A 20,466-nucleotide genomic window follows, 5' to 3' on the forward strand; every position below is an offset into this window, starting at 1 on the left:
CAAAAGATGGCATCGTCTAGCATCATTGGAAGGAGAAGCCCTGGGTCCTGGGAAAGTTAGATGCCCCAGTGTAGGGGAATGCCAGGGAAGGGAGGTGGGAGTGGGTGGGTGGGTGGGTGAACACCCTCATAGAAGCAGGGGGCAGGGGGAATGGGATAGGGTGCTTCCAGAGGAGAAACTGGGAAAGGGGATAGCATTTGAAATGGAAAGAAATAAAATATCCAATTTAAAAAAAGAAAACTGAAAAGATTAGAATGCTGTACTGTTAAACAGCGCACCCTTGTGGTCTCTGTTGCATTACAAGCAATAGCAGCTTGAGTCATAGATATTTTCCTTTCATTATGTTTACATATTTCATTGTTATTACTTTCAGTGACTAAAAAAATTAGTAAATAAAGTTAGCTAAAATTCTCAACTAAATTGTTCAAGGCGGTGTATAATGCTTAATTATAATTAGTATTTTTATTTAAAATTGCAAACAAAATAGCAACAAAAGTAAGTAACATTCATTCACAAACACGTGTTCTGCTGAGCTTTATGAATATTCGAATATAAAAAGTATCAGTTCAAGAGTTAACTGTACATAAATATACTATACCATACAGGTACAGAGAAATTAAAACACACAAGTCAATTCAGAGTAATGATTACTCTCTTCAGAACAGTCTTCTTTAGGCAGTTCAGAGAAGAGGAATGAATCAACCCTGTTGAAGTGGGAGAGCAGGAGACAGAGGTGCCATCATTCCTTTCTGGGGGACTTCACTTGATCAACAATAACTAGTGTCCTGCTTAGAACCGGAAAGATTCCTGAAACTGATAAGGTACAGTGGTTTGTAAGGGAAAGTATGATATCAACAGATAACCTTGGGACCCCCAAAAAATATGATCGCCAGTATAGTTTCTGTCCTGGGAAATGTGAAATAACAAATATAAATGTGGTAGTTGGCCGCAGAGAACAGCATGAAGACTTTAAGCTGTTCCTCTTCTGTCTGTACTCTGGTTTTCTTTGGGTAATGACTGGAGCACAAGGAAGGGGAGACACTGTGCATGCAACTAAATGAAGGTTGGGCCTCTAACAGAAGTCACAAGAATAAGACAAAATGAACACCAAGATGGCTACGAACTCTTTGGTAAAATCCAGAGTAGCCCATCCTCATGCAAGGTGAGTCAGGAAGTATGCACGGGTTCAGATTTAACAGCAAGAGTATTAAGACTGGAAACATAAAATGGACATGTCAGTTGCCAAGAAGTGTTATAAAAAGTCACAATGGCTTCAAACAGGGTTCTAACAGCCAGAACTCTGAAATGGAAACACTCAGAGCGTCACGCTGTCCTTGAAGGACTCTCCCTACCTGCTGCATTCTCCGGTGGCTTCCAGTGCTCCCATATGGCAGAACACGCACCCAGCTTGGCCCGGGGCTGCACATGACTTTCATGTCTGTCTTCATGCAATACGGCTGTACCAATCATCTTATAAGGACCCTAGTCTTTGCACTAGAGCCCAACTTAAAGAAAAGATGGTCGCACCTCCAAACTTAAATCCGTACGCACTCTCTATTTCTAAATCCTATTTACAAGTATTAGGGCTTCGACAGAGGGGGACATATACAGACAAGCAAAACAGAAGTGGGCTTCCAGAGAACTCCACTTCTTATTCCCAGATAATAGAAGGAAATGCCAGGGGTGGGTCTCCAAACAGGAACAATGGTGACGGGTGAGGAGCCAGGGCCCTATCAATAAAATACTCACACAAGAGGCCATTTCGTGAACTCTTAAGTCTTAGGATCTGCATGCTTGTTACATTAGGGCCTGAAGACAAGTCTTGGGGGAGCTATAGTTACGATCCATTCACAAAGTCAAAGACAAAACAAACAAAACAAGCCAAATGACAGATGTCCTTTCATAAAGAGTGTGATAAACAGACTTAAAGACTACAGATTCTAGTACGGTTAGTTCAGTAAAGAAAACGGGTAACGGAGAAAGTAGTAGAATAGAAAGAAAGAGGGGACAGAGGGAGAGGGAGAGGAGAGGGTGGAGGGAAGCAGGCAGCAAGGGAAGGGGTGGGAAGGAGGGAGGGTGGGGGGGAAAAAGGAAACAGAAAACTGGTAAGTTATAAGGAGACTATCGAGATGAATGAAGAGTTAAAAATGAAGGGTGTCCAGCCACATGAAATCTGGCTGGGTCTAAAACATGTGGAGATGCCTAGGAAGAAGGCATGTGTTTCTGAGTAGTGTATATGAGCAGACACAGGCAGACAAACAGAAGCCCAGCTTAATCATTAAGGATTTTGGGTAATGAATAAATAAAACATGGTCCTTCAGCGTCTCTAGGGAAAAACAAATAATTCTGGTTCCTGTTGAACAATACATCAAAGAACTCCCCAGATGTCCAGATCAAAAGACAAAATAATCAGAAAATTGCATAAAGATGTGTAATATGCCAAAGGCAATATTAAAAAAAATCATTTAACACAGGGCACGAAGTGGTCACAGAGCAGAGGGTGAGAATCAGAAGAACCAGCTTTTCATGAGGTCACTGGTGGCATGGCTTGGGCTTCCAAGAGGCAGACAGGAGAGAGATGATGTAGAGTCCTTGGGAATTGAAGCACACAGAAAGCTACTGGGATGGCTTCAGTGAGGACTGTTGGAACAGCGATAACGTCTATCCAAAGACAAGAACAGTTGGTAGCTATGTGAGGGGGCAGCTTACATTCTTACAGTTCAGTTCTAAGGTAATTAAAATAGAAAATAATCTTTGGAGGGTTATTGTTCATAGGAAGAAGTAGAAAGGGGCCATGCACACAAAAAGGAGGCCTTTGAGACCAGCTTTGTCCTGTCTTCCCCACTTAGTTTCTGTCTGGTTCTCACTCAGGCCCAAGCACGCTGTATCCTTGACATTCTGGAATCTGAACAGAGTTTTTCCACCCAACTGTTGTACGCCCACACGCATTTATGACTGAACACAAAGACTGCCTTTTCTGTGAAGCGTCACCCACCTACAGGATGGATGGATACCTTGGAAATTTGTCAGCAAATGATTCTCTCAGTGGAGAAAGAAATCACCCTTCTGTTTTGTAAGATGAGATTTTTTTTTAATGGCATAGCATTAACATGGATAAGAAAAATACTGAGTTTTTAAAGTGTTCACTTCTCTACTTGAGTTGCTGGCCACCCAGAGGGGTAATAGAATCCTTTAACTTCCAGAAGAACTCTACTCAGTGTCTAAATATCTCAAAATACGTTATTTTCAACGTCATCCAAACTATCTCACCTATGTATGAGCATGTTATGGTCAATCTCATTTACCCAAATCTTACTTATTCTCCACCTGACTAAGGCAAGGAATGTCTAGATAGTTTTAGACAAATGGATCCTGACAACAAGGTATATTCAGGGAAACTTTCGTATTAAATGTTTTTATTTTAAGCTGAGGTGGTCTAATGAGGTGGCTTGGCTGGTAAAGGGGCAGAGGCCTTCCACCAAGCCTAATGACTTGACTTCAACCTCTCGAGCATTCATGCATTGCTCTCTAACCTCTACATGGGACCCACACTCATGCCCACACTAAAGTAAATAAATGTTCTTTGTTTCTTTTTTGTAAATTGAGATAATGGTTTCCTAGAACATTCCCTCTGGATGGCACATCCTATTAAAAAACTTGTTTTACAAATGGCATTGGCAGATCCAGTAGGCAGCAGGATTCTCCCTGGGGAAACCTCAGAAGATGCCAGAGGTTAGAAACGTAAGAATAGAACATACAGAGCTATAAGGTTGTTTAAAATGTATATGCTCAAAATATGCATTTAATTCCTCATACATGCAACTGATGGCTGGGATGAAGTAAAGTGTGACAAAATGTATATATCCTGTATTACCTGAGGATGACAGCTTCTTAAAACTGACATCTGTTCGAGACACAGCAAAGATATCCATGATCTTTTTCTCTCACTCATCAGTAACAGTTCTCCTGAGTACGTATTTTTTTCTTTAAGATTTATTTATTTTATTGGACATTGAACTGCCTGAGGATCCAGCTATACCTCTCTTGGGCATATACCCAAAAGATGCCCCAACATATAAAAAAGACACGTGCTCCACTATGTTCATCACAGCCTTATTTATAATAGCCAGAAGCTGGAAAGAACCCAGATGCCCTTCAACAGAGGAATGGATACAGAAAATGTGGTACATCTACACAATGGAATATTACTCAGCTATCAAAAACAACGACTTTATGAAATTCGTAGGCAAATGGTTGGAACTGGAAAATATCATCCTGAGTGAGCTAACCCAATCACAGAAAGACATACATGGTATGCACTCATTGATAAGTGGCTATTAGCCCAAATGCTTGAATTACCCTAGATCCCTAGAACAAACGAAACTCAAGACGGATGATCAAAATGTGAATGCTTCACTCCTTCTTTAAAAGGGGAACAAGAATACCCTTGGCAGGGAAGAGAGAGGCAAAGATTAAAACAGAGACTGAAGGAACACCCATTCAGAGCCTGCCCCACATGTGGCCCATACATATACAGCCACCCAATTAGACAAGATGGATGAAGCAAAGAAGTGCAGACTGACAGGAGCTGGATGTAGATCGCTCCTGAGAGACACAGCCAGAATACAGCAAATACAGAGGTGAATGCCAGCAGCAAACCACTGAACTGAGGATAGGACCCCCGTTGAAGGAATCAGAGAAAGAACTGGAAGAGCTTGAAGGGGCTCGAGACCCCATATGTACAACAATGCCAAGCAACCAGAGCTTCCAGGGACTAAGCCACTACCTAAAGACTATACATGGACTGACCCTGGACTCTGACCTCATAGGTAGCAATGAATATCCTAGTAAGAGCACCAGTGGAAGGGGAAGCCCTGGGTCCTGCTAAGACTGAACCCCCAGTGAACTAGACTGTTGGGGGGAGGGCGGCAATGGGGGGAGGGTTGGGAGGGGAACACCCATAAGGAAGGGGAGGGGAGAGGGGGATGTTTGCCCGGAAACCGGGAAAGGGAATAACACTCGAAATGTATATAAGAAATACTCAAGTTAATAAAAAAAAAATTACTCTCTAAAAAAAAAAAAGATGTATTTATTTTATGTATGTGAGTACATTGTCACTGTCCTCAGACACACCAGAAGAGGGCATCAGATCCCATTTCAGATGGTTGTAAGCCACCACGTGGTCGCTGGGAATTGAACTCAGGACCTCTGGAAGAGCAGTCAGTGCTCTTAACCTCTGAGCCATCTCTCCAACCCCCCTCCCCCCAGTACATATTAATAACTATTTCTTCCTCGGGAGTCTATGTGGGAAGAGACAAGTTAGATACAGAAAATAACAGATGCCTTCTCAGAGCAAACTGCGAAACAAAGCAAACCCAGCACACCTTATCCGTGTCGTCCACACTGGTGGATCTCTCCACACAAGAAGCGCGCCTCTCCTGGCCTTGAGCAGCACCCTGGGATGTGGGCATGGGTGGCAGCGGGGCACGCCTCTTCTTGGGTGCATCAGAGGGCAGCGTGTTGGAAATGTAGGGTTTGGAAATGGTGTTGGACCTCGTAAAAGAAGGACGGTGCTTGCTCACTAGTGGGGTCGCAGGAGCGCTGGCAGTCTAACAGAAAAATCAAAAGGCAGTACACCGGTTTATGGTCAAAATGAAAATCCACTCTAAAAACACTTGTTAGGGATCTTAAAATACTGCATGAAAATGCCTTACTTGCTCTCGCTTTTTCTTACTGCGTTGGAAAAAGCTGAAAATCCCTTTGTTTTCTTTCTCCTTCACAATGTCCGGGTTATGTGATATTTGGCAGGACTCTGAAAAAACACGAAGAAACAATTTACTTTTTGTTCTCGGATGGGACGCTCATTTCTAATGTTTCTTTTCTAACCTCCCTTTCAGAAGATTTTCTGGTGATGACCACCACCCATTACAGCCACTGTGCAAGGCACCATATACGTTCCTCAAAGCAGCAAACAGACACGGTTACCATTTTAGATGAGAACGAAGTGAAGCTTAAGGAAGCTAAGACACACAGCCAGGGCCAGGAGGCACGGCTAGACAGGGAACTCAACTTCTTAGGTACTGTGTAATTACCAGCATTTCAAATGCAAAGCGAGAAGTCTGCGTCGCAGTGACACATGACCACATGACGCTTGTCCCTTTGTTTATTTCAGCTATAATTTTGTCAGACCTAAACAACCATGAAGTATTTCACTCTCGAAAACCACGAGCCGTTATAATTACAGCTGCGACTCTCTCTGCCCCCATGGATCTAAACAAATTCCGCATGGAAAATGCCTCAGGAAAAATCTGATCTGTACTGAATGCATACGGATTTCTTTCCTTGCCATCATTTCTGATGGAAACTCACAATAATGACCATTATAAAGCACTTTACAAAGAGGTATTGGGTATCACAAATACTCCTAAGATGGCTTAATGTATATGGGTGTTGGACATGGGCATAAGATATGTATATATATACACACACACCTATACACACACACACACACACACACACACACACACACACACACATACATACATACACTAGGCAATTCTTTTTCAGGGACTTGAGTTTCCACAGCTTTTGGAACCCTCAAGTGTTCACAATCAATCTTCCCCAGGCACTGAGGGAAGACTGTCTCACCAAGTATTGTCTCTTAAATGCCTTCTCTTAGAAATTCTAGTGGTTTCATAATTACCAAGCGCTCTATATATTAACAGTGCTACAATTAGACTTTAGTTAGAATGGCGACTGCCAAACTTCAAGGCTCTGTTTCTAATCTTTCTTTAAAATAAAAACAACAGCTACAACTACAACACAAAATAAACAAAAGGGGTTTGGGGATTTAGCTCAGTGGTAGAGCACTTGCCTAGCAAGCGCAAGGCCCTGGGTTCGGTCCTCAGCTCCGAAAAAAAAAAAAAAAAAAAAAAAAACCTGTTTCCTAATATCAACAAAGGGATCAATAACCAAGGTCAAAGCCAGCATCTAAGCCGCTGTGTCCCAAGCACACTTCCAACCCGGTCTCCCACTAAAAGGAACATGAGAACTGTGCATTCGTTTATTTCTTGTTTGTATAAAGCAATGAGCTACAAACAAGTCAGTGTGCAAGCTACTGGGAGTCATACTGAAGGGCTGAGGGACCATCCTATGGTGGTTTCTATATACAAAAATCATCACCGTTGTGATGGCATAAGAGTAACTCTATTGAAAGGTATCAGGTGAGCTGGAGGAACTGAGTTCAGATTCCCTGAACCCACATACAGCTAGATGTGAGAACACACATCTGTAACTCTAGTGTTCTTATGATGTGTTGGGAAGCAGACAGGAGAACCGATGTCGGCCTGTGGGCCCTCTAGCTGGCAGGCACATTAAGAAAGAGACCCTGTCTCAAACGTGGTAGAAAGCAAGGACCAATATCCTGTCTGCTCCATGCATGTCAGAGCACACACAACCCCGTCCAGGAATCCTACCATGACCCACACATTTATACACACGAGATTTAAAACAAGCACCTGGTGGCTGAAAGGAGGATTGCCTAAGACTGACATTCTTTTTAGCTCCTTGTTAAGATGCTCACGGCAGACGCTGCTGATTACCGATGTTATTAAAGTATCTGTAAGTGGAAGTGCAAGCCATGCTACTTAAGAAAGGTGTTTTGTTTTCCCGGAGTGGGGATCTCTCTGTGGAGCTCAGGGTGGCCTTACAGCTCCGGGCTTATGCAATCCCTCCTCCTTCACCTCCTGAGGAGCTCGGACTACAGACAAACATTATCGAGCTCCTATGAAGTATTCTTGCCACAAATTATCTCACCCAAACCTGTCAAGTCTCTAGATTTATAGTCAGTTGAATAAAGAATAGATAAGTAGGTGAAGTTATACCCACAGGGTTCATGGGACCAAGAGCGAAAGAAAAAAAACTATTGGATGGCCCGTGAGACAAAGAACCTTGTGTCTTCAGTTAAAAAAAAATTATAAATTCAAAGAAGGAGAGACAAGGACTAAACTGTGAAAATATTTTTTCCACAAAGAAACATGAGAATTTTTATGCAAATCATTGTGCAATTTCAATGATAGTAGAAACAAAGCACTTCACGTAAAAAATAGAGAGAACCTGGGCAGCACAAGAGAGCTGACCTTGGTGGTAGGGGCATAGGTGAACCTGCCTAAAGGCCATAAGTGTGGGAGAGCTAGCCCTCTCAACTGTCCTGTTGTCTGCCTTGTAGTGACGTGGGTGAGGGAGAAATGCTCCCCAACCCTTGTTACCAATGGTAGGCAGGAGAGCTGGCCCCAGGTCATGAGAGACAGAGCTGACTCCCCACCTACTGTAGCACCCAGAAGACTGGCTAGGTAAAAGCCTGGGCAGCATGGTAGAGCTGGCACTGATGTGGGGGTTGCAGATGAGCCAGCCCCAATAGCATGAGTAAGGAAGGGCGGAAGAGTCCACCTTGCTTCTTGTCTGCTGGGTGGTAGTGCAGACGAGGAAGAGACGCCTTCCTCCCCTTCCTCATCTCTATGGCAGGCAGGAAAGCTGGCCCAGTGTCATAAGAGTGGCAGAACTGGCCATGTCCCTCACTGGTGGCAACACTCAGGAGAACGGGCTCTGAACATAACCTAGGCAGCACGGTAGAGCTGGCCCTGGTAGAAGGACCTGCTAGTAAGGGCATGGGAGCACGAGAGCTCGCAGGATGATGAGCTCACATCTCAGGCCCAGAGCCAGGGCTTTGCGTTGGCCCACCCCAACATCTACGCCACAGATGGACTGCTAGAGGGCATGAACGGGCAGACCCTACAGCTCTAAAACTATAGGATCTCCATGACAGGGCAACAACAGGATATCTGAGAGGAGTCCAGTGAGGATCCAGCTTTGATAGTGTAGCAGAAGTCAGAGGCCTCGTACCAGGCCAACAAGTCATTTTATTAAACATTTCCAAGAAAAGAAGTGTGGACAAGCGGATATAATATAGGACACACTCTGACGCTCTAGAGCTTCCACAGTGATTTCTTTTCTCTGTTGGTGGTGATGTTGCCCAGCTGGAGGGAGGGTACAAGGGAAAAGGGAGATGACTGAGATTGGTGTGCTTGATGTAACATTCACAAAGAACTAGTAAATGTTTTTTTTTTTTAATTGAAAGAAAACCTACATGGGACTTAGAAATAAATGTACAATCTTAAGTGCTTTTAAAATGTGTTTATAAACAACATATGTCAATGTAGAGACCACTGTAGGGACACAAAAGAGTGTACTTGCTGGGTTTTGGTTTTCTTTGGGTTGTTTTGTTGTGGTGGTGGTTTTGGTTTGGTTGTTTTTTAATCAATTTGGCACAAGCTACAATCTTCTCAAAAGAGGTAACCTCTTTTAGAAAAGGCCTCTCTCCATCAGATTGCCTGTAGGTAGATCTGTGGGACATTCTTTTTAAAATAATAATTGATGTGGGCTCAGCCTCCCGTGGGGGAGGGTCCAGTCTCCTGTGGCTGGGGCAACCCCAGGGTAGGTGATCTCAGGTTGTGTGAGAAAGTAGGCTGAGGAAGCAATGGCCCCTCCTTCCATTTGTTTCTAAGTCCCTCCTCTGCTACAATTCCTTAATAAGCCTCCCTTAATGATAGACTGTGATCGGGATATGCTAGGCAAATAAAACTTCCCCTTCTCAAGTTGCTTTTGGTCACGGTGTTTTAACACAGCCAAAAAAAAAGAAAAACAGGGCAGATAGTTAACATCAAAACTCTTATTAGTGCAACCCGTCACAGTTAACATTGTAAAGGAAAACTGTATTTCACATAATAACACTTCGATAACTCAAACATTAAACAGGAAGTACCCATTGCACACGGGCCTTCCTAAGGCCGACCTGGAACACTGAGGACATAGAGCTTCAAGGCTAAAAGTTTTTCATTCACTTTATTTTTGAGAACAACTATGTGAAAGAAGAAATAAAAGCTTCATCCTGAGCTATTTTTCCCAACTGGCACATATTAGTTACAAATGTGTAAAAAAAAAAAAAAAAATCAGCATTCCATTCACATTTAAGTAATCAAGTGACCTGAGATTTGAATAATGTGCAAACTCATAGATTCCTTCAGTAAATGTCACCAGAATATGTCGAAAGATGCTTTCCCCCCTCCACACTATGTCTGTGTCAGTCCTCTTCAATTAAAATCTTGTGTGTAGATCGCTAAGTGTCAGAGTTAAACACTAAGATGAGTACAAACCTGCCTTCATTGAGAGAATCAGCTCAAGCACTGTAGCTTCCTGATTCTAGATGAGAAAGTCACGGCAACACAAAGTCTACTGGCTTCTGATGACATCTGGCCATAGCCAGGGATAAAAGCAAGTATGGTTTGGACAGCCCTGCTGGACTCTGACACTGTAAAATGAGCTCTCTTGATCCCACAACTCTTATCTCCGAAGGTTCTGCTTATAGCATTTAAGTCTCTGGAAAAACCAGCTTCAGGTAAGGCCAGAGAAGACGTTAGACATCAATGGGTTAAACACCTTAAAGTGGAGCCTAAGAAGATCATGGAATGTGCTTGGGACCAAGCAAAGTACAAGCATGTTTCTGGAGTGAAGCAAAGACCATTTGTTCTCATTGCTTGACTCATTACAGAAGGAGAATCATAAAGCTATTTTCTCTAAAAGCTTGCAACCTCGGCTTAACAGTCAAGGTACCCTCAGATTTAAAGAACCTGGTTTCTGATTCTCTACCAGGGTATATTTTAAGATGACAGGAATTTTTAACTCCTTTGATTAGGCTAGCCTGTGATAGCCACTAAATCAACATATACTTGCTCCTGCAAGCTCAATCAGAAGAACCTGGCAACATGTAACATGTACTTTAATAGGGCAGTAATGAATAGACAAATCTGTAGAGGAGTTTTAATCCAGCAACATGGTTGTTAGTACACACCTTTAATCCCAAACAATGTATGTAAGGTTAGGTTTTAGAAGAAAACAGCTATTGTTACAAGTAAAGTCTAACTGAGGGGCAGACAAAGTGATGAATCAGAGAAACATTTGACAGAATGAGTCAGAGATAAGATACACCCAACTCTTATGAGAACTGACAAGAGAAGCTATTTAAGAGCAGAACAGGGAGAGAGAGAGGGAGAGACAGAGAAAAAGGGAGGGAGGGAAGGAAGGGAGGAGGGAAGAGAAAGAGTAAGAAACAGAGAGACAGAGACAAAGAGATAGAGACAGACGGACAGACAGGTTCAGTTCAGCCAGTCAGCACAGGAGGGAGTGCAGTGGCGTTGAGTTCATTGTGAGTTCGTGCACTTTATTACAGGTCAGCAAAGATAGTTCAAAAGCCAGAGAATGAGAAGGAGCTAGAAGATTAGAACAGACTGCCAGAGTTAGTTTGAGGCCAAGCAGAGCAATTTAGCAAGAAGCTGAGAAAAGCCAGATTGAATCAGTCAGCTTGGAGAGGAGTTTGAGCAGAACAGCTGAGTCAAACCAGCCAGTAAGAGGACAAAGATCTAGACACAGTGAGCTTACGCAGCACTAAGCCTCAGAGATGACGATTATATCAGGTGAATAAAAGCTACCTTTACACAGATTAGTAATGGAGGAGAAAAAGAGTCCTAGATTCTATTATTGAATACTTTTAACCAAATTTCCTATGAAAATAATATATATTTGTTACAAACTATGCATCTACAGAAATAATTATACTTAAAGAAATATGAGGGGTTGGGGATTTAGCTCAGTGGTAGAGCGCTTGCCGAGGTCCCCTGCTCCAAAAAAAAAAAAAAAAGAAAAAAGAAAAATATGAAAACTTGCTCCCAGCCCAACCACTCAGAGCTAATCACTATTAAACATTTTATAGATTTCCTTTCAGAGGTTTCATGTAAAAGATATTTTTACATACAGTATCAAATGCCCTTATAAGCTTTTAAACCTAATAATTGTAACATAAAATTTTTATGTCATTACAAAATTCAGACAAAATCTAAATGGTGGGGAAAAAATGTTGTGATAAAACTGAGAGTGCTACCTTTCCCAGTAGCTGCTCACTGAGAATAAGTTCAATCCCGTCCACAGCATTGCCAAAGTATTCCTACCAAGATCATTTCCTTTTATATGAAGTAACAAACCCTGTTTCCCACACTTTAGCCTGGTTATTATTTTCTGTATTGTTTTTAGCATTTGGGATTATTTTTCTCCTATGGAGCTCAGGTTGGCCTTGAATGTGGAATCCTCTTGCCCTGCCTCCCCGAGTGCTAGAATTGTGGATCTACTCCCAGGTCTAGAATGATATCATTTATCAGTGTTCTATTGAAATGAAATTAGTATAATTCACGCCAGAAATCAAAGAAGGTAAAACCTTTAAATTTTTTTTAAGGAAATAAAGCCCCAAGATTTTTCTAAGTTAAAATCTCTTACAGAATGCATGTGTTAGTAATGTTAAAAAGTAAGATTAGAATCTCAATTTTAATCTTCCCAATTTCTTGTTATAATTTACAGGTTTTTTTTTTTTTAATTCTTGGATCTTACCTTGGAAAGATGACTTACTGAAGGCAGTAACAGAGGGGGCTACAGCAAGAGGGAGTAAAAAAGGGAAAATGACCGTGATGATTGATGTCTGTTAACTATTAACTATCACTGAGTCAAAACAGTCGTCCGTGAATTACACTATACCACAACCTCAGAATAATGTCTGAAATTCTCTTTGCGGTGTGCTTTAACTGTCTCCTCCATAAAACCCTGATTTCCCCCAATGAATGAGATTGACACTGAATATTTAGGTGTAACTAGTCTTTGGAACACCAAAAAAAAAAAAAAAATCAATCTCACTTGATATCCCCACATTTTAACACATCTTTTTTGGTATGAATAAAAACTCTGCAATCTAGAAAATTTTTGGAAGTATTCCTGATTCATTTTATATACAGGATTACTTTGGATGCTCACCCATGTTGACCTCAGAAAAGAATTTGGCAAAAGAAAACCAAACCAAACTAAACCAAACAAAACAAAACAAAACAAAAAAAACACTTCAATCTTGAGTGATAACGAAGCCTCCTGCAAAGTCTTCATAAACTTAACTGCTGCTTCAGGAGGACAGTGAGAGGCTTGCAAAGCCAAGGTAGATACTGACTTTGTTTAAATCCAAAAGGCACAAGAAATTCAGTTACATTCCTCCCCAAAACCTGGACAAGGCGGCCCAAACCTGTCATCCTAAACTACTGAAATCAGCTAAGACAGGAGGACTCCTTGAGTTCAGAGGTTCAAGCCCAAGCTTGGCATCCTGATGAGACCCCAAAACATAAAAACAAAAGAGGAATAAAAAAAGTACGAAGCTACCAAAGGAATTCCTAGGTTGACAGAATAATATAAAATATGACTAACAGCTAAAAAGACTGACTCTTCTTTCCATTACAATAACTATTATCAGGTTAAATTGTACACCTGGCTTGATTTACTTATTTCAATTCAATGTTTTTTTATTATTTCCATTAGGATGTATTTATTTCTATCTGTACGATTGATCCATTAAATCCTTGGCATTATAAAGTTGGGAGCACACACACACACACACACACACACCGACTGATGGGGAAAAGTCCACTTACCTCTGCTGATATCCATGGCATATAACTCTCTTAGTCCCAGGTCATTAAGAGACTTTGTGAGGTCGAGGGGCTCCTGAGCCTGGTAATCCTTCAACAACACTGTATGCAATGGATCAAACTCACATTTACTGCATATAATGGGAGCAAGGTCTTGAAGCGGTGAGTGGGGACTAACTCTCACTATGGTCTTCTGTGTCTTCTTAAAATTGATCACTACTCTCACAGTTTTCTGAAATGTAAATTATGATAAGCAGTTACAACATTATTTATTTTCTAAAATAAAATTTCCACAGTGGCATCTAGAATGATATCTAGAATGACTGAATCTCAATTTTGTGACACATGAATTAAAACCAGAGTTACACCTCAACCACAGGTCATTAATTAAAACAAATTCTGTGAAATTCTACCCAGAGTTACGTATTACTCAGGGTTTTACATTCAGTCAGCAAACATTTCTTTCTATTCTCTTCTTCTGGTGCAAAATTCTCTTTCTCATTAATGCTACAACCGATTTAAAAATTAGGTGTCTTGATTTTTTTTAATGGTCCTGGGGATTAAACAAATGGTTTTATTCTTATAAGTCAAGTACTCAACCACTAAGTTAAGGCCCTGGTCCTTTTTCTAATTTTCCTTTGATTCAGGATGTAATGTAGTTATCCTGGCTGAACTTGAGCTCAATCTATAGTCAAGGTAGGTCTGTGAACTTGTGACCCTCCTGTCATAGCCTACTATGTACCTGGGATTATGTTTGTGAACAAGACCTAGTTTTTTTTAAAATACTTAAATTCAAAATTCTATTAAGTGTTTGTTTGTTTATGCATACTTTGGATGGGGGTGAGACAAAATTTCTGTGTGTGGCCTCTGGCTGTCCTGGAACTTGTTCAGTAGACCAGGCTGACCTCAAACTCAGAGATCCACCTGCCTCTGCCTTCCGAGTGCTAGGATTAAAGGTGTACATCACCACTTCCTAGCTAAAATTCTTGAGAGTAAAATATTAAGCAGATTTAAAGTCAACAAAAAAAGTCTCATACATTACAGTATTACTAATATTTTTACACTGTGTCTTAAAATATTTATTTTTTTTTTTGGTTCTTTTTTTCGGAGCTGGGGACCGAACCCAGGGCCTTGCGCTTCCTAGGTAAGCGCTCTACCACTGAGCTAAATCCCCAGCCCCAAAATATTTATTTTTAAATGATCAAATGCATACAATCATACTACCTGCACGTTACGTTGTCCTTTATGTAAGGAATGCTTGTCTTTTAATAGCCTGTTAATGGCTGCAATTTTTAAAAAGGCATTTGAAAAACTACTATCCTTATCATCAATCATGCTAGGAATGAAATGCATGGTCAGTTATCAGTAAGTGACTACTACATATTGTCATTGACATTGACTGTTCGTACTATTAACCTTCCAGTTAACTCTAATATAATAGCAAAAATAGCAAAATCATGCTTATTAGACCTAATACTAATCATTTCAAAATTATGTGCACTCTTTCAAGTGTGTCTCTCTTTTGATGTAACTGGACTAAACCCATTAAAAATGGAACTCTGAAATAGGTAGCTGCACTAAATGAAATGTACAGACTTCAGATCCTCAATGATGCTCAAACCTAAAAGTTAGAATTCTGTTACTGGGGGGCTCATGAGGCTGACAGTCTATCTGCTCCAGAAATAAACTTGCTCCAATATGGTCCAACAGCACGTGCATACATCAGATAAACTCAGACCTAGACAGAAGACACACCACTGCCTTACTAATATTTAACACTCAATCAAAGCTTACAGCTAGTGTTTTATCATTAAATCCTTGTCAATGTTTTTATCAAATGCTTATACAATGTATGGAGACACTGGGAGAATGTATGAATTCAAGTCGAATGGAAGCGAACTACAAGTTCAATGCATAAAGTGTGATATATTTTATGAAATTGTTTGACGTTCATTAGTCAGAAGTATTTTTGAAGTCCTAAACTTCTATGCCTGTACTCTTTTAGCAGTAACTTCATGTGAATAACTTTAAGAGAAAAGAAAAGAAGTGCTATGGATATTAGCTCACTGGTAGAATGTTTACCTAGTAAGTACGAGGTCTTGGGTTTGGTCAAGTATGTATAAATAAATAAAAAATAAATAAAAAATAAATAAATGGATGAATGAATGAATGTAAGAATATCATCTGAATAGATTAGTGTCACTGTGGTTCAAATATTCTTGTTAATGCACTAAAAAGGTAAGGATGTGAACAGGTGGCTCAGTGGTTAAGAGTACCTGCTATGTAACCATGATCCATGTAACAAGCAGGCGTGGTTTTACAAATGCCTAAAGCCCCAGTGTTGTGGGGACCAGAGAAGAGGAGACCTGGTGCTTGCTGCCAAAATAGCTGAAAAGACCATAGCTCCTGGGTCAGGGAAAGATCTCACCTAAAGGAGGAAGTCAGATAAAGAAGGACATTCTATGTCCTCTCCTGGCCTCTGAACATTTAATACACACACATAAAAATTAATTTAAAAGAAAAAGAAGCTACTATATAAGATAATAAGCTGTGATCTGGTGTGTGTAAAGTTAGTATCTTACCAATACAGAGAAATCAAATATGATATGAAATTTTAAAGTATTGCTTAAATATAGAACTTTTAATATATAGGAATGGTTATTATTAGATCCTGATGTGGTCAATCCACTCAATTTTAGGGAACCTGATATCTAAACTGTTCCCCCAATTATAGTTAACCTAAGAATAAACAACTAGTTGACAAACCAGGTGGTTTAGGAAAACGTTAGTGCCATATTCCACAAATCCAGACCAGAAATGTCCTTCTTATTTTATTGATATGAACAATAAACATGGACTAAAAACTTAACTGAGTGTTTCAAACATAAGAACATCAAGTCTGTGATAGAATCCTTACCTCTGGGATTATAGGTGTAGGTTTTTTCTTATCCAGAGATTTCGGCTTTAAAATGACCTTTTCTACCTCCAGCATTCCTATTGGTGTGTTTGGCTTAAATTTGATGAGATTCTCTTCAGCAGACAGCAAGTTGATTGTGTGACTTGATGGGTTTAAGTGATACTGTGCACAGAGGAACACCAGCAAGTCCATCATGGGCTTACTGAAAGAGACGAACAATGGTGGCTTTAAGAGTCCAACTCAACAGACTGTAAAACTTAACTGTTTTTGAAAACTGTGCTCCTTGTTTGTCTTCAAGCAAGGCTACAAAACAAGAGTTGTGTGAGCAACTTAAATATCTGATAATCAGAAAGACAAAATCCTAACAGATTAAAGGCAGTGGTTAAAACGCTTAAGGTCTTAGATGCTAGCACTGGTTCAACAATTTGCTACAGATTTTTATCTGCCAATTTATGTCATAAATTGTATGAGTCCTTCCTTACCCAAGAATAGTTAATCACTTTGATTAGGAGACAATCCTCAATATTATAACTCAAAATTAACTTAACTCATGAGTTGGCTACATTGCAAAGTTCTCATAGAATGAAGTACAGCCTTTGGGGTTTGGGGGTGGGGAGGGAGAGAGAATTGTGCACTATTAAACAAATATATAAGGACCCCAAACTTTTAATAAATTATGTGGATTATTTTATTTAGTATTTCCTAGGTTCTGCTGTCATTGCACAGAATGAGGACATGCTGGTCCTGACAGATCTATTATTCTATTTGATGGACTGGGCCAGGTGTCAGCAATATTGCAGTCCACTTACAATCTGCTCCAAATCTAGGCTGACCTCAACTCACTATGTACTCACATCCAGCTTAAACTCCTTATCCCATCCTCCCTGCTTCTATGAGGGCGCCCACCCATCCACCCACCCACTCACTCACTCACTCACTCCTGCCTCTCCACGCTGGCATTGCCCTACACTTGGGCATCTAGCTTTCACAAGACCAAGGACTTTTCCTCTCATTGATGCTGGACAAGGCCAGTCTCTGCTACATATGCAGCTGGAGTCACGGGTCCCTCCATGTGTACTCTTTGGTTGGTGGTTTAGTCCCTGGGAGCTCTGGGGTGTTTGGTTGGTTGATGTTGTTGTTCTTCCTATGGGGTTGCAAACCCCCTCAGCTCCTTCAGTCCTTTCTCTAACTCCTCCATTGGGGACCCTGTTCTCAGTCCAATGGTTGTCTGACAGTGTTTCTAAAAGCTTCTTGGGGAAAGAACTGAGATTTTATAGAGTGAGATTAAGCTTGTAAGAACAATTAGAAGGCTATAGCAAAAATCTATGTGGGAAGCTTAGTCTATACCTCCAATGTTAATGGTGTGGAGGCCTGAACTAAATATTGAGCAGGGAGAGAAGGAAAAAGAATGAAAGGGGGTGGTGGTAGAAGAGATGATTGAAATTTACATAGAGTCACTAAGGGGACTATAGACTATATACCTACACTCACTAAGGGGACTATAGACTATATACATACAGTCACTAAGGGGACTATAGACCCCTCTAAAACTGTGACAGAGGCTCTGGCCAGTTTAACCCAGACCTTATCTAGAATCCATGTATACCTATCTGCAAACACCTCTCTGGCAGGACCCCAGCTTAGCAGTCTTTCTTCCTAGGAAATAAAAGGAGGCAATGAATAAAAGCAGTGCTAATATGTGAAAACTTTAGAGGAGTTATTTCCTCCTGGACAATGCTATTTTGAATACACACACACACACACACATACACACACACACACACACACACACACACACACACACACACACCCCACAAAACACTATTGAGATCTGTGTGCACTGACTGGTGTAAGGGGAAACAGTTGTTGAGGGGAGAGTCACACATTCTAGGGAAAAGAAATATGAACTGAAAACTTTGGCAAATTTGCATAGTAGCCTTGCTTTATATAAAGCTGTGCCGTCGACAATAAAGGAGGCTATTTGCTTTTACAAATGTAGCTTCAGACTAGTCTGAATGGCTAAAACACATAAGAGAAGGCTCAGTATTTGACAGTAAACCACATCAGAGTTTCCCTCAACCAGAAGGGTGGGAATTACAATGTGGCTCTGTTGTAAAGGAGCCGCAACTCTAAATGGCAGGACTCCAACTCTGAAGCAGGTGCAGTGGGCAATAACACATCCTGAACCCACAGAAAATGAAGCCAGCCCTTAATATAGATGAGGATTATCCACCTGAATGCCAAAGCACTTTTGCCAAAGACAACCATCTTGGCTTAAGAATAACTGTCCTCACATGATAAGACTGACAACAGTTAGGTAGCAGGTTAGGCCATAAACTACTATTGTCAGGAAAAGAGTCATCTCCCTGCAGCCCAAGGTGGGACCATCTGAGACCCAAAGCACATTATTAAAGTGGTCAAGGAGCATATGCATTAAACTGCTACGGCCTCGGTGATGCGTGCATTGGTCTCTTCCCCCATTTATCACTTATCCACAGCAACGGAAACTGAAACTGAAATAGAATATGAATCCTGATTTGTCACGCTACCTGGTTGTAGCCTTAACATTATCATTGTTTTAGCACTATTATTCATACTTGCAGACACTTATACAGTGATGTCCTGGAAAGAATATTTAAATTCTTTTAAAGCAGCTAATATAAAAAAAAAGTCTTCAAAAACTCTTTGACGTGAAGAAATCCCTGTGAGATTGCCAATGTTTCATAAACAAACCAAAAAAAATCATCTTTTGTATTTAATTCCTTTCTATTATTTCATTTGAGATCAGCTCTACCATGAAAGCTAGTCCTTACATTGTAATTTTATAAGTGGAACAAATGAGGCTTAAGAAATCATATTAATATGTCACCTACAACAGTCATTTGGATTAGAATCTCCTGACTCTCCAACTATTTCCAGCTACATTTTGCATCCACATGATTCAAAGTAATGTCCATAGTGGTGAAATGGTTGTTTAGAGCAGGATATCTGCTTTAGGACACAGTTTCACCACACAGATCAAAGACTTCATCAAATATTTTCTAAATCCTCTGGGACCCTTGCTGTATCTGGGACACGGAGTAGTAGTAATCTTAACCTGGTTTTGATAATGGATGGTCTGAGCTTCTATTTCTGTGTTTTCAAGATCCAGCTGGATATCAAAAGATTCAGGTCACAATGCAATAAAGAGCTCCAAGAACAGTGCAAAAATGACATAGGTGGATTTCCAAGCCTCCACATGCTTAAACAAGGCCACCTGCCAACAGGGTGCCTAGGTAATTTTTCATTCAATCTGGGACAGCTGAGAGCAAAAGAACGACTCAGGGATAAAGGGCAGACATAGGAACACCCTAGAAAATGGGGACACCCAACAATAAGTGAACAGAATAAGTAAGATTCTAGTCTCTAACAATGTATCTTATTGTTGTAGTTTCAACGAATCCTCAAATCCATGTTGAGATGAATTGTTTCTCTGACTTACATATGCACGCTAGCAACTGAGTGAGATCTATGCTGTGCAAACCCTTCCTGGTCCAAACAAACTCGGAAATGAAACACTGCAAACTTCGGTGCATCCAACATGGAAAACACATTTTGTCTTGGCCTTGGGAGAGCTTTACTGTGCTGTGTGAAACGAGGAGACAAACATTAAGCAACAGAATGTGAAGATAGCTAACAATCAAACAGGTCATCACTAAAAATGATTTCCTATCAAATATTAAAAATAGATGGAGTAAAAACTGTTTTCTCCTTGAAACCCACCATTTTATACTGTAGTCTACACAAACATTTACCTTTAATGTTATTTGCAGAACAAGTTAGAAATAATGACCTTTATTTAAGAAAAAGACAAACCCTCCCATTTAAAAAGAAATATATTTCAGCTGCCAAGTGCATACCAGACCTAGAGAAACTGAACCAGGAGGATTAGGAATTCAAACCCAACCTGGGCTATAGACAAAGGTCCTGTCTCAACAACAA

General features: G+C 40.6%; 1 protein-coding gene across 13 annotated transcripts in view; it reads right to left on the minus strand.

Moving 5' to 3' along the window:
- Cobll1 (cordon-bleu WH2 repeat protein-like 1) overlaps positions 1 to 20,466 on the minus strand; it is a 163,476-nt gene that overhangs the window by 45,239 nt on the left and 97,771 nt on the right. For 8 of the 13 annotated variants that reach the window (XM_039106333.2, XM_039106332.2, XM_039106329.2 and 5 more), the window contains 5 exons: positions 16,486 to 16,687; positions 13,572 to 13,800; positions 12,493 to 12,531; positions 5,715 to 5,812; positions 5,385 to 5,609 (listed from right to left, as the gene is read on the minus strand). In XM_039106333.2, the coding sequence (XP_038962261.1) occupies positions 5,385 to 5,609; positions 5,715 to 5,812; positions 12,493 to 12,531; positions 13,572 to 13,800; positions 16,486 to 16,687 (793 nt within the window). The remainder of the gene's footprint in view (positions 1 to 5,384; positions 5,610 to 5,714; positions 5,813 to 12,492; positions 12,532 to 13,571; positions 13,801 to 16,485; positions 16,688 to 20,466) is intronic. The other 5 variants (XM_063283623.1, XM_006234304.5, XM_039106330.2 and 2 more) reach the window with 1 other exon arrangement.

This window comes from Rattus norvegicus, chromosome 3, assembly GCF_036323735.1.
Source record: "Rattus norvegicus strain BN/NHsdMcwi chromosome 3, GRCr8, whole genome shotgun sequence".
NCBI classification, from domain to species: Eukaryota; Metazoa; Chordata; class Mammalia; order Rodentia; family Muridae; genus Rattus; species Rattus norvegicus.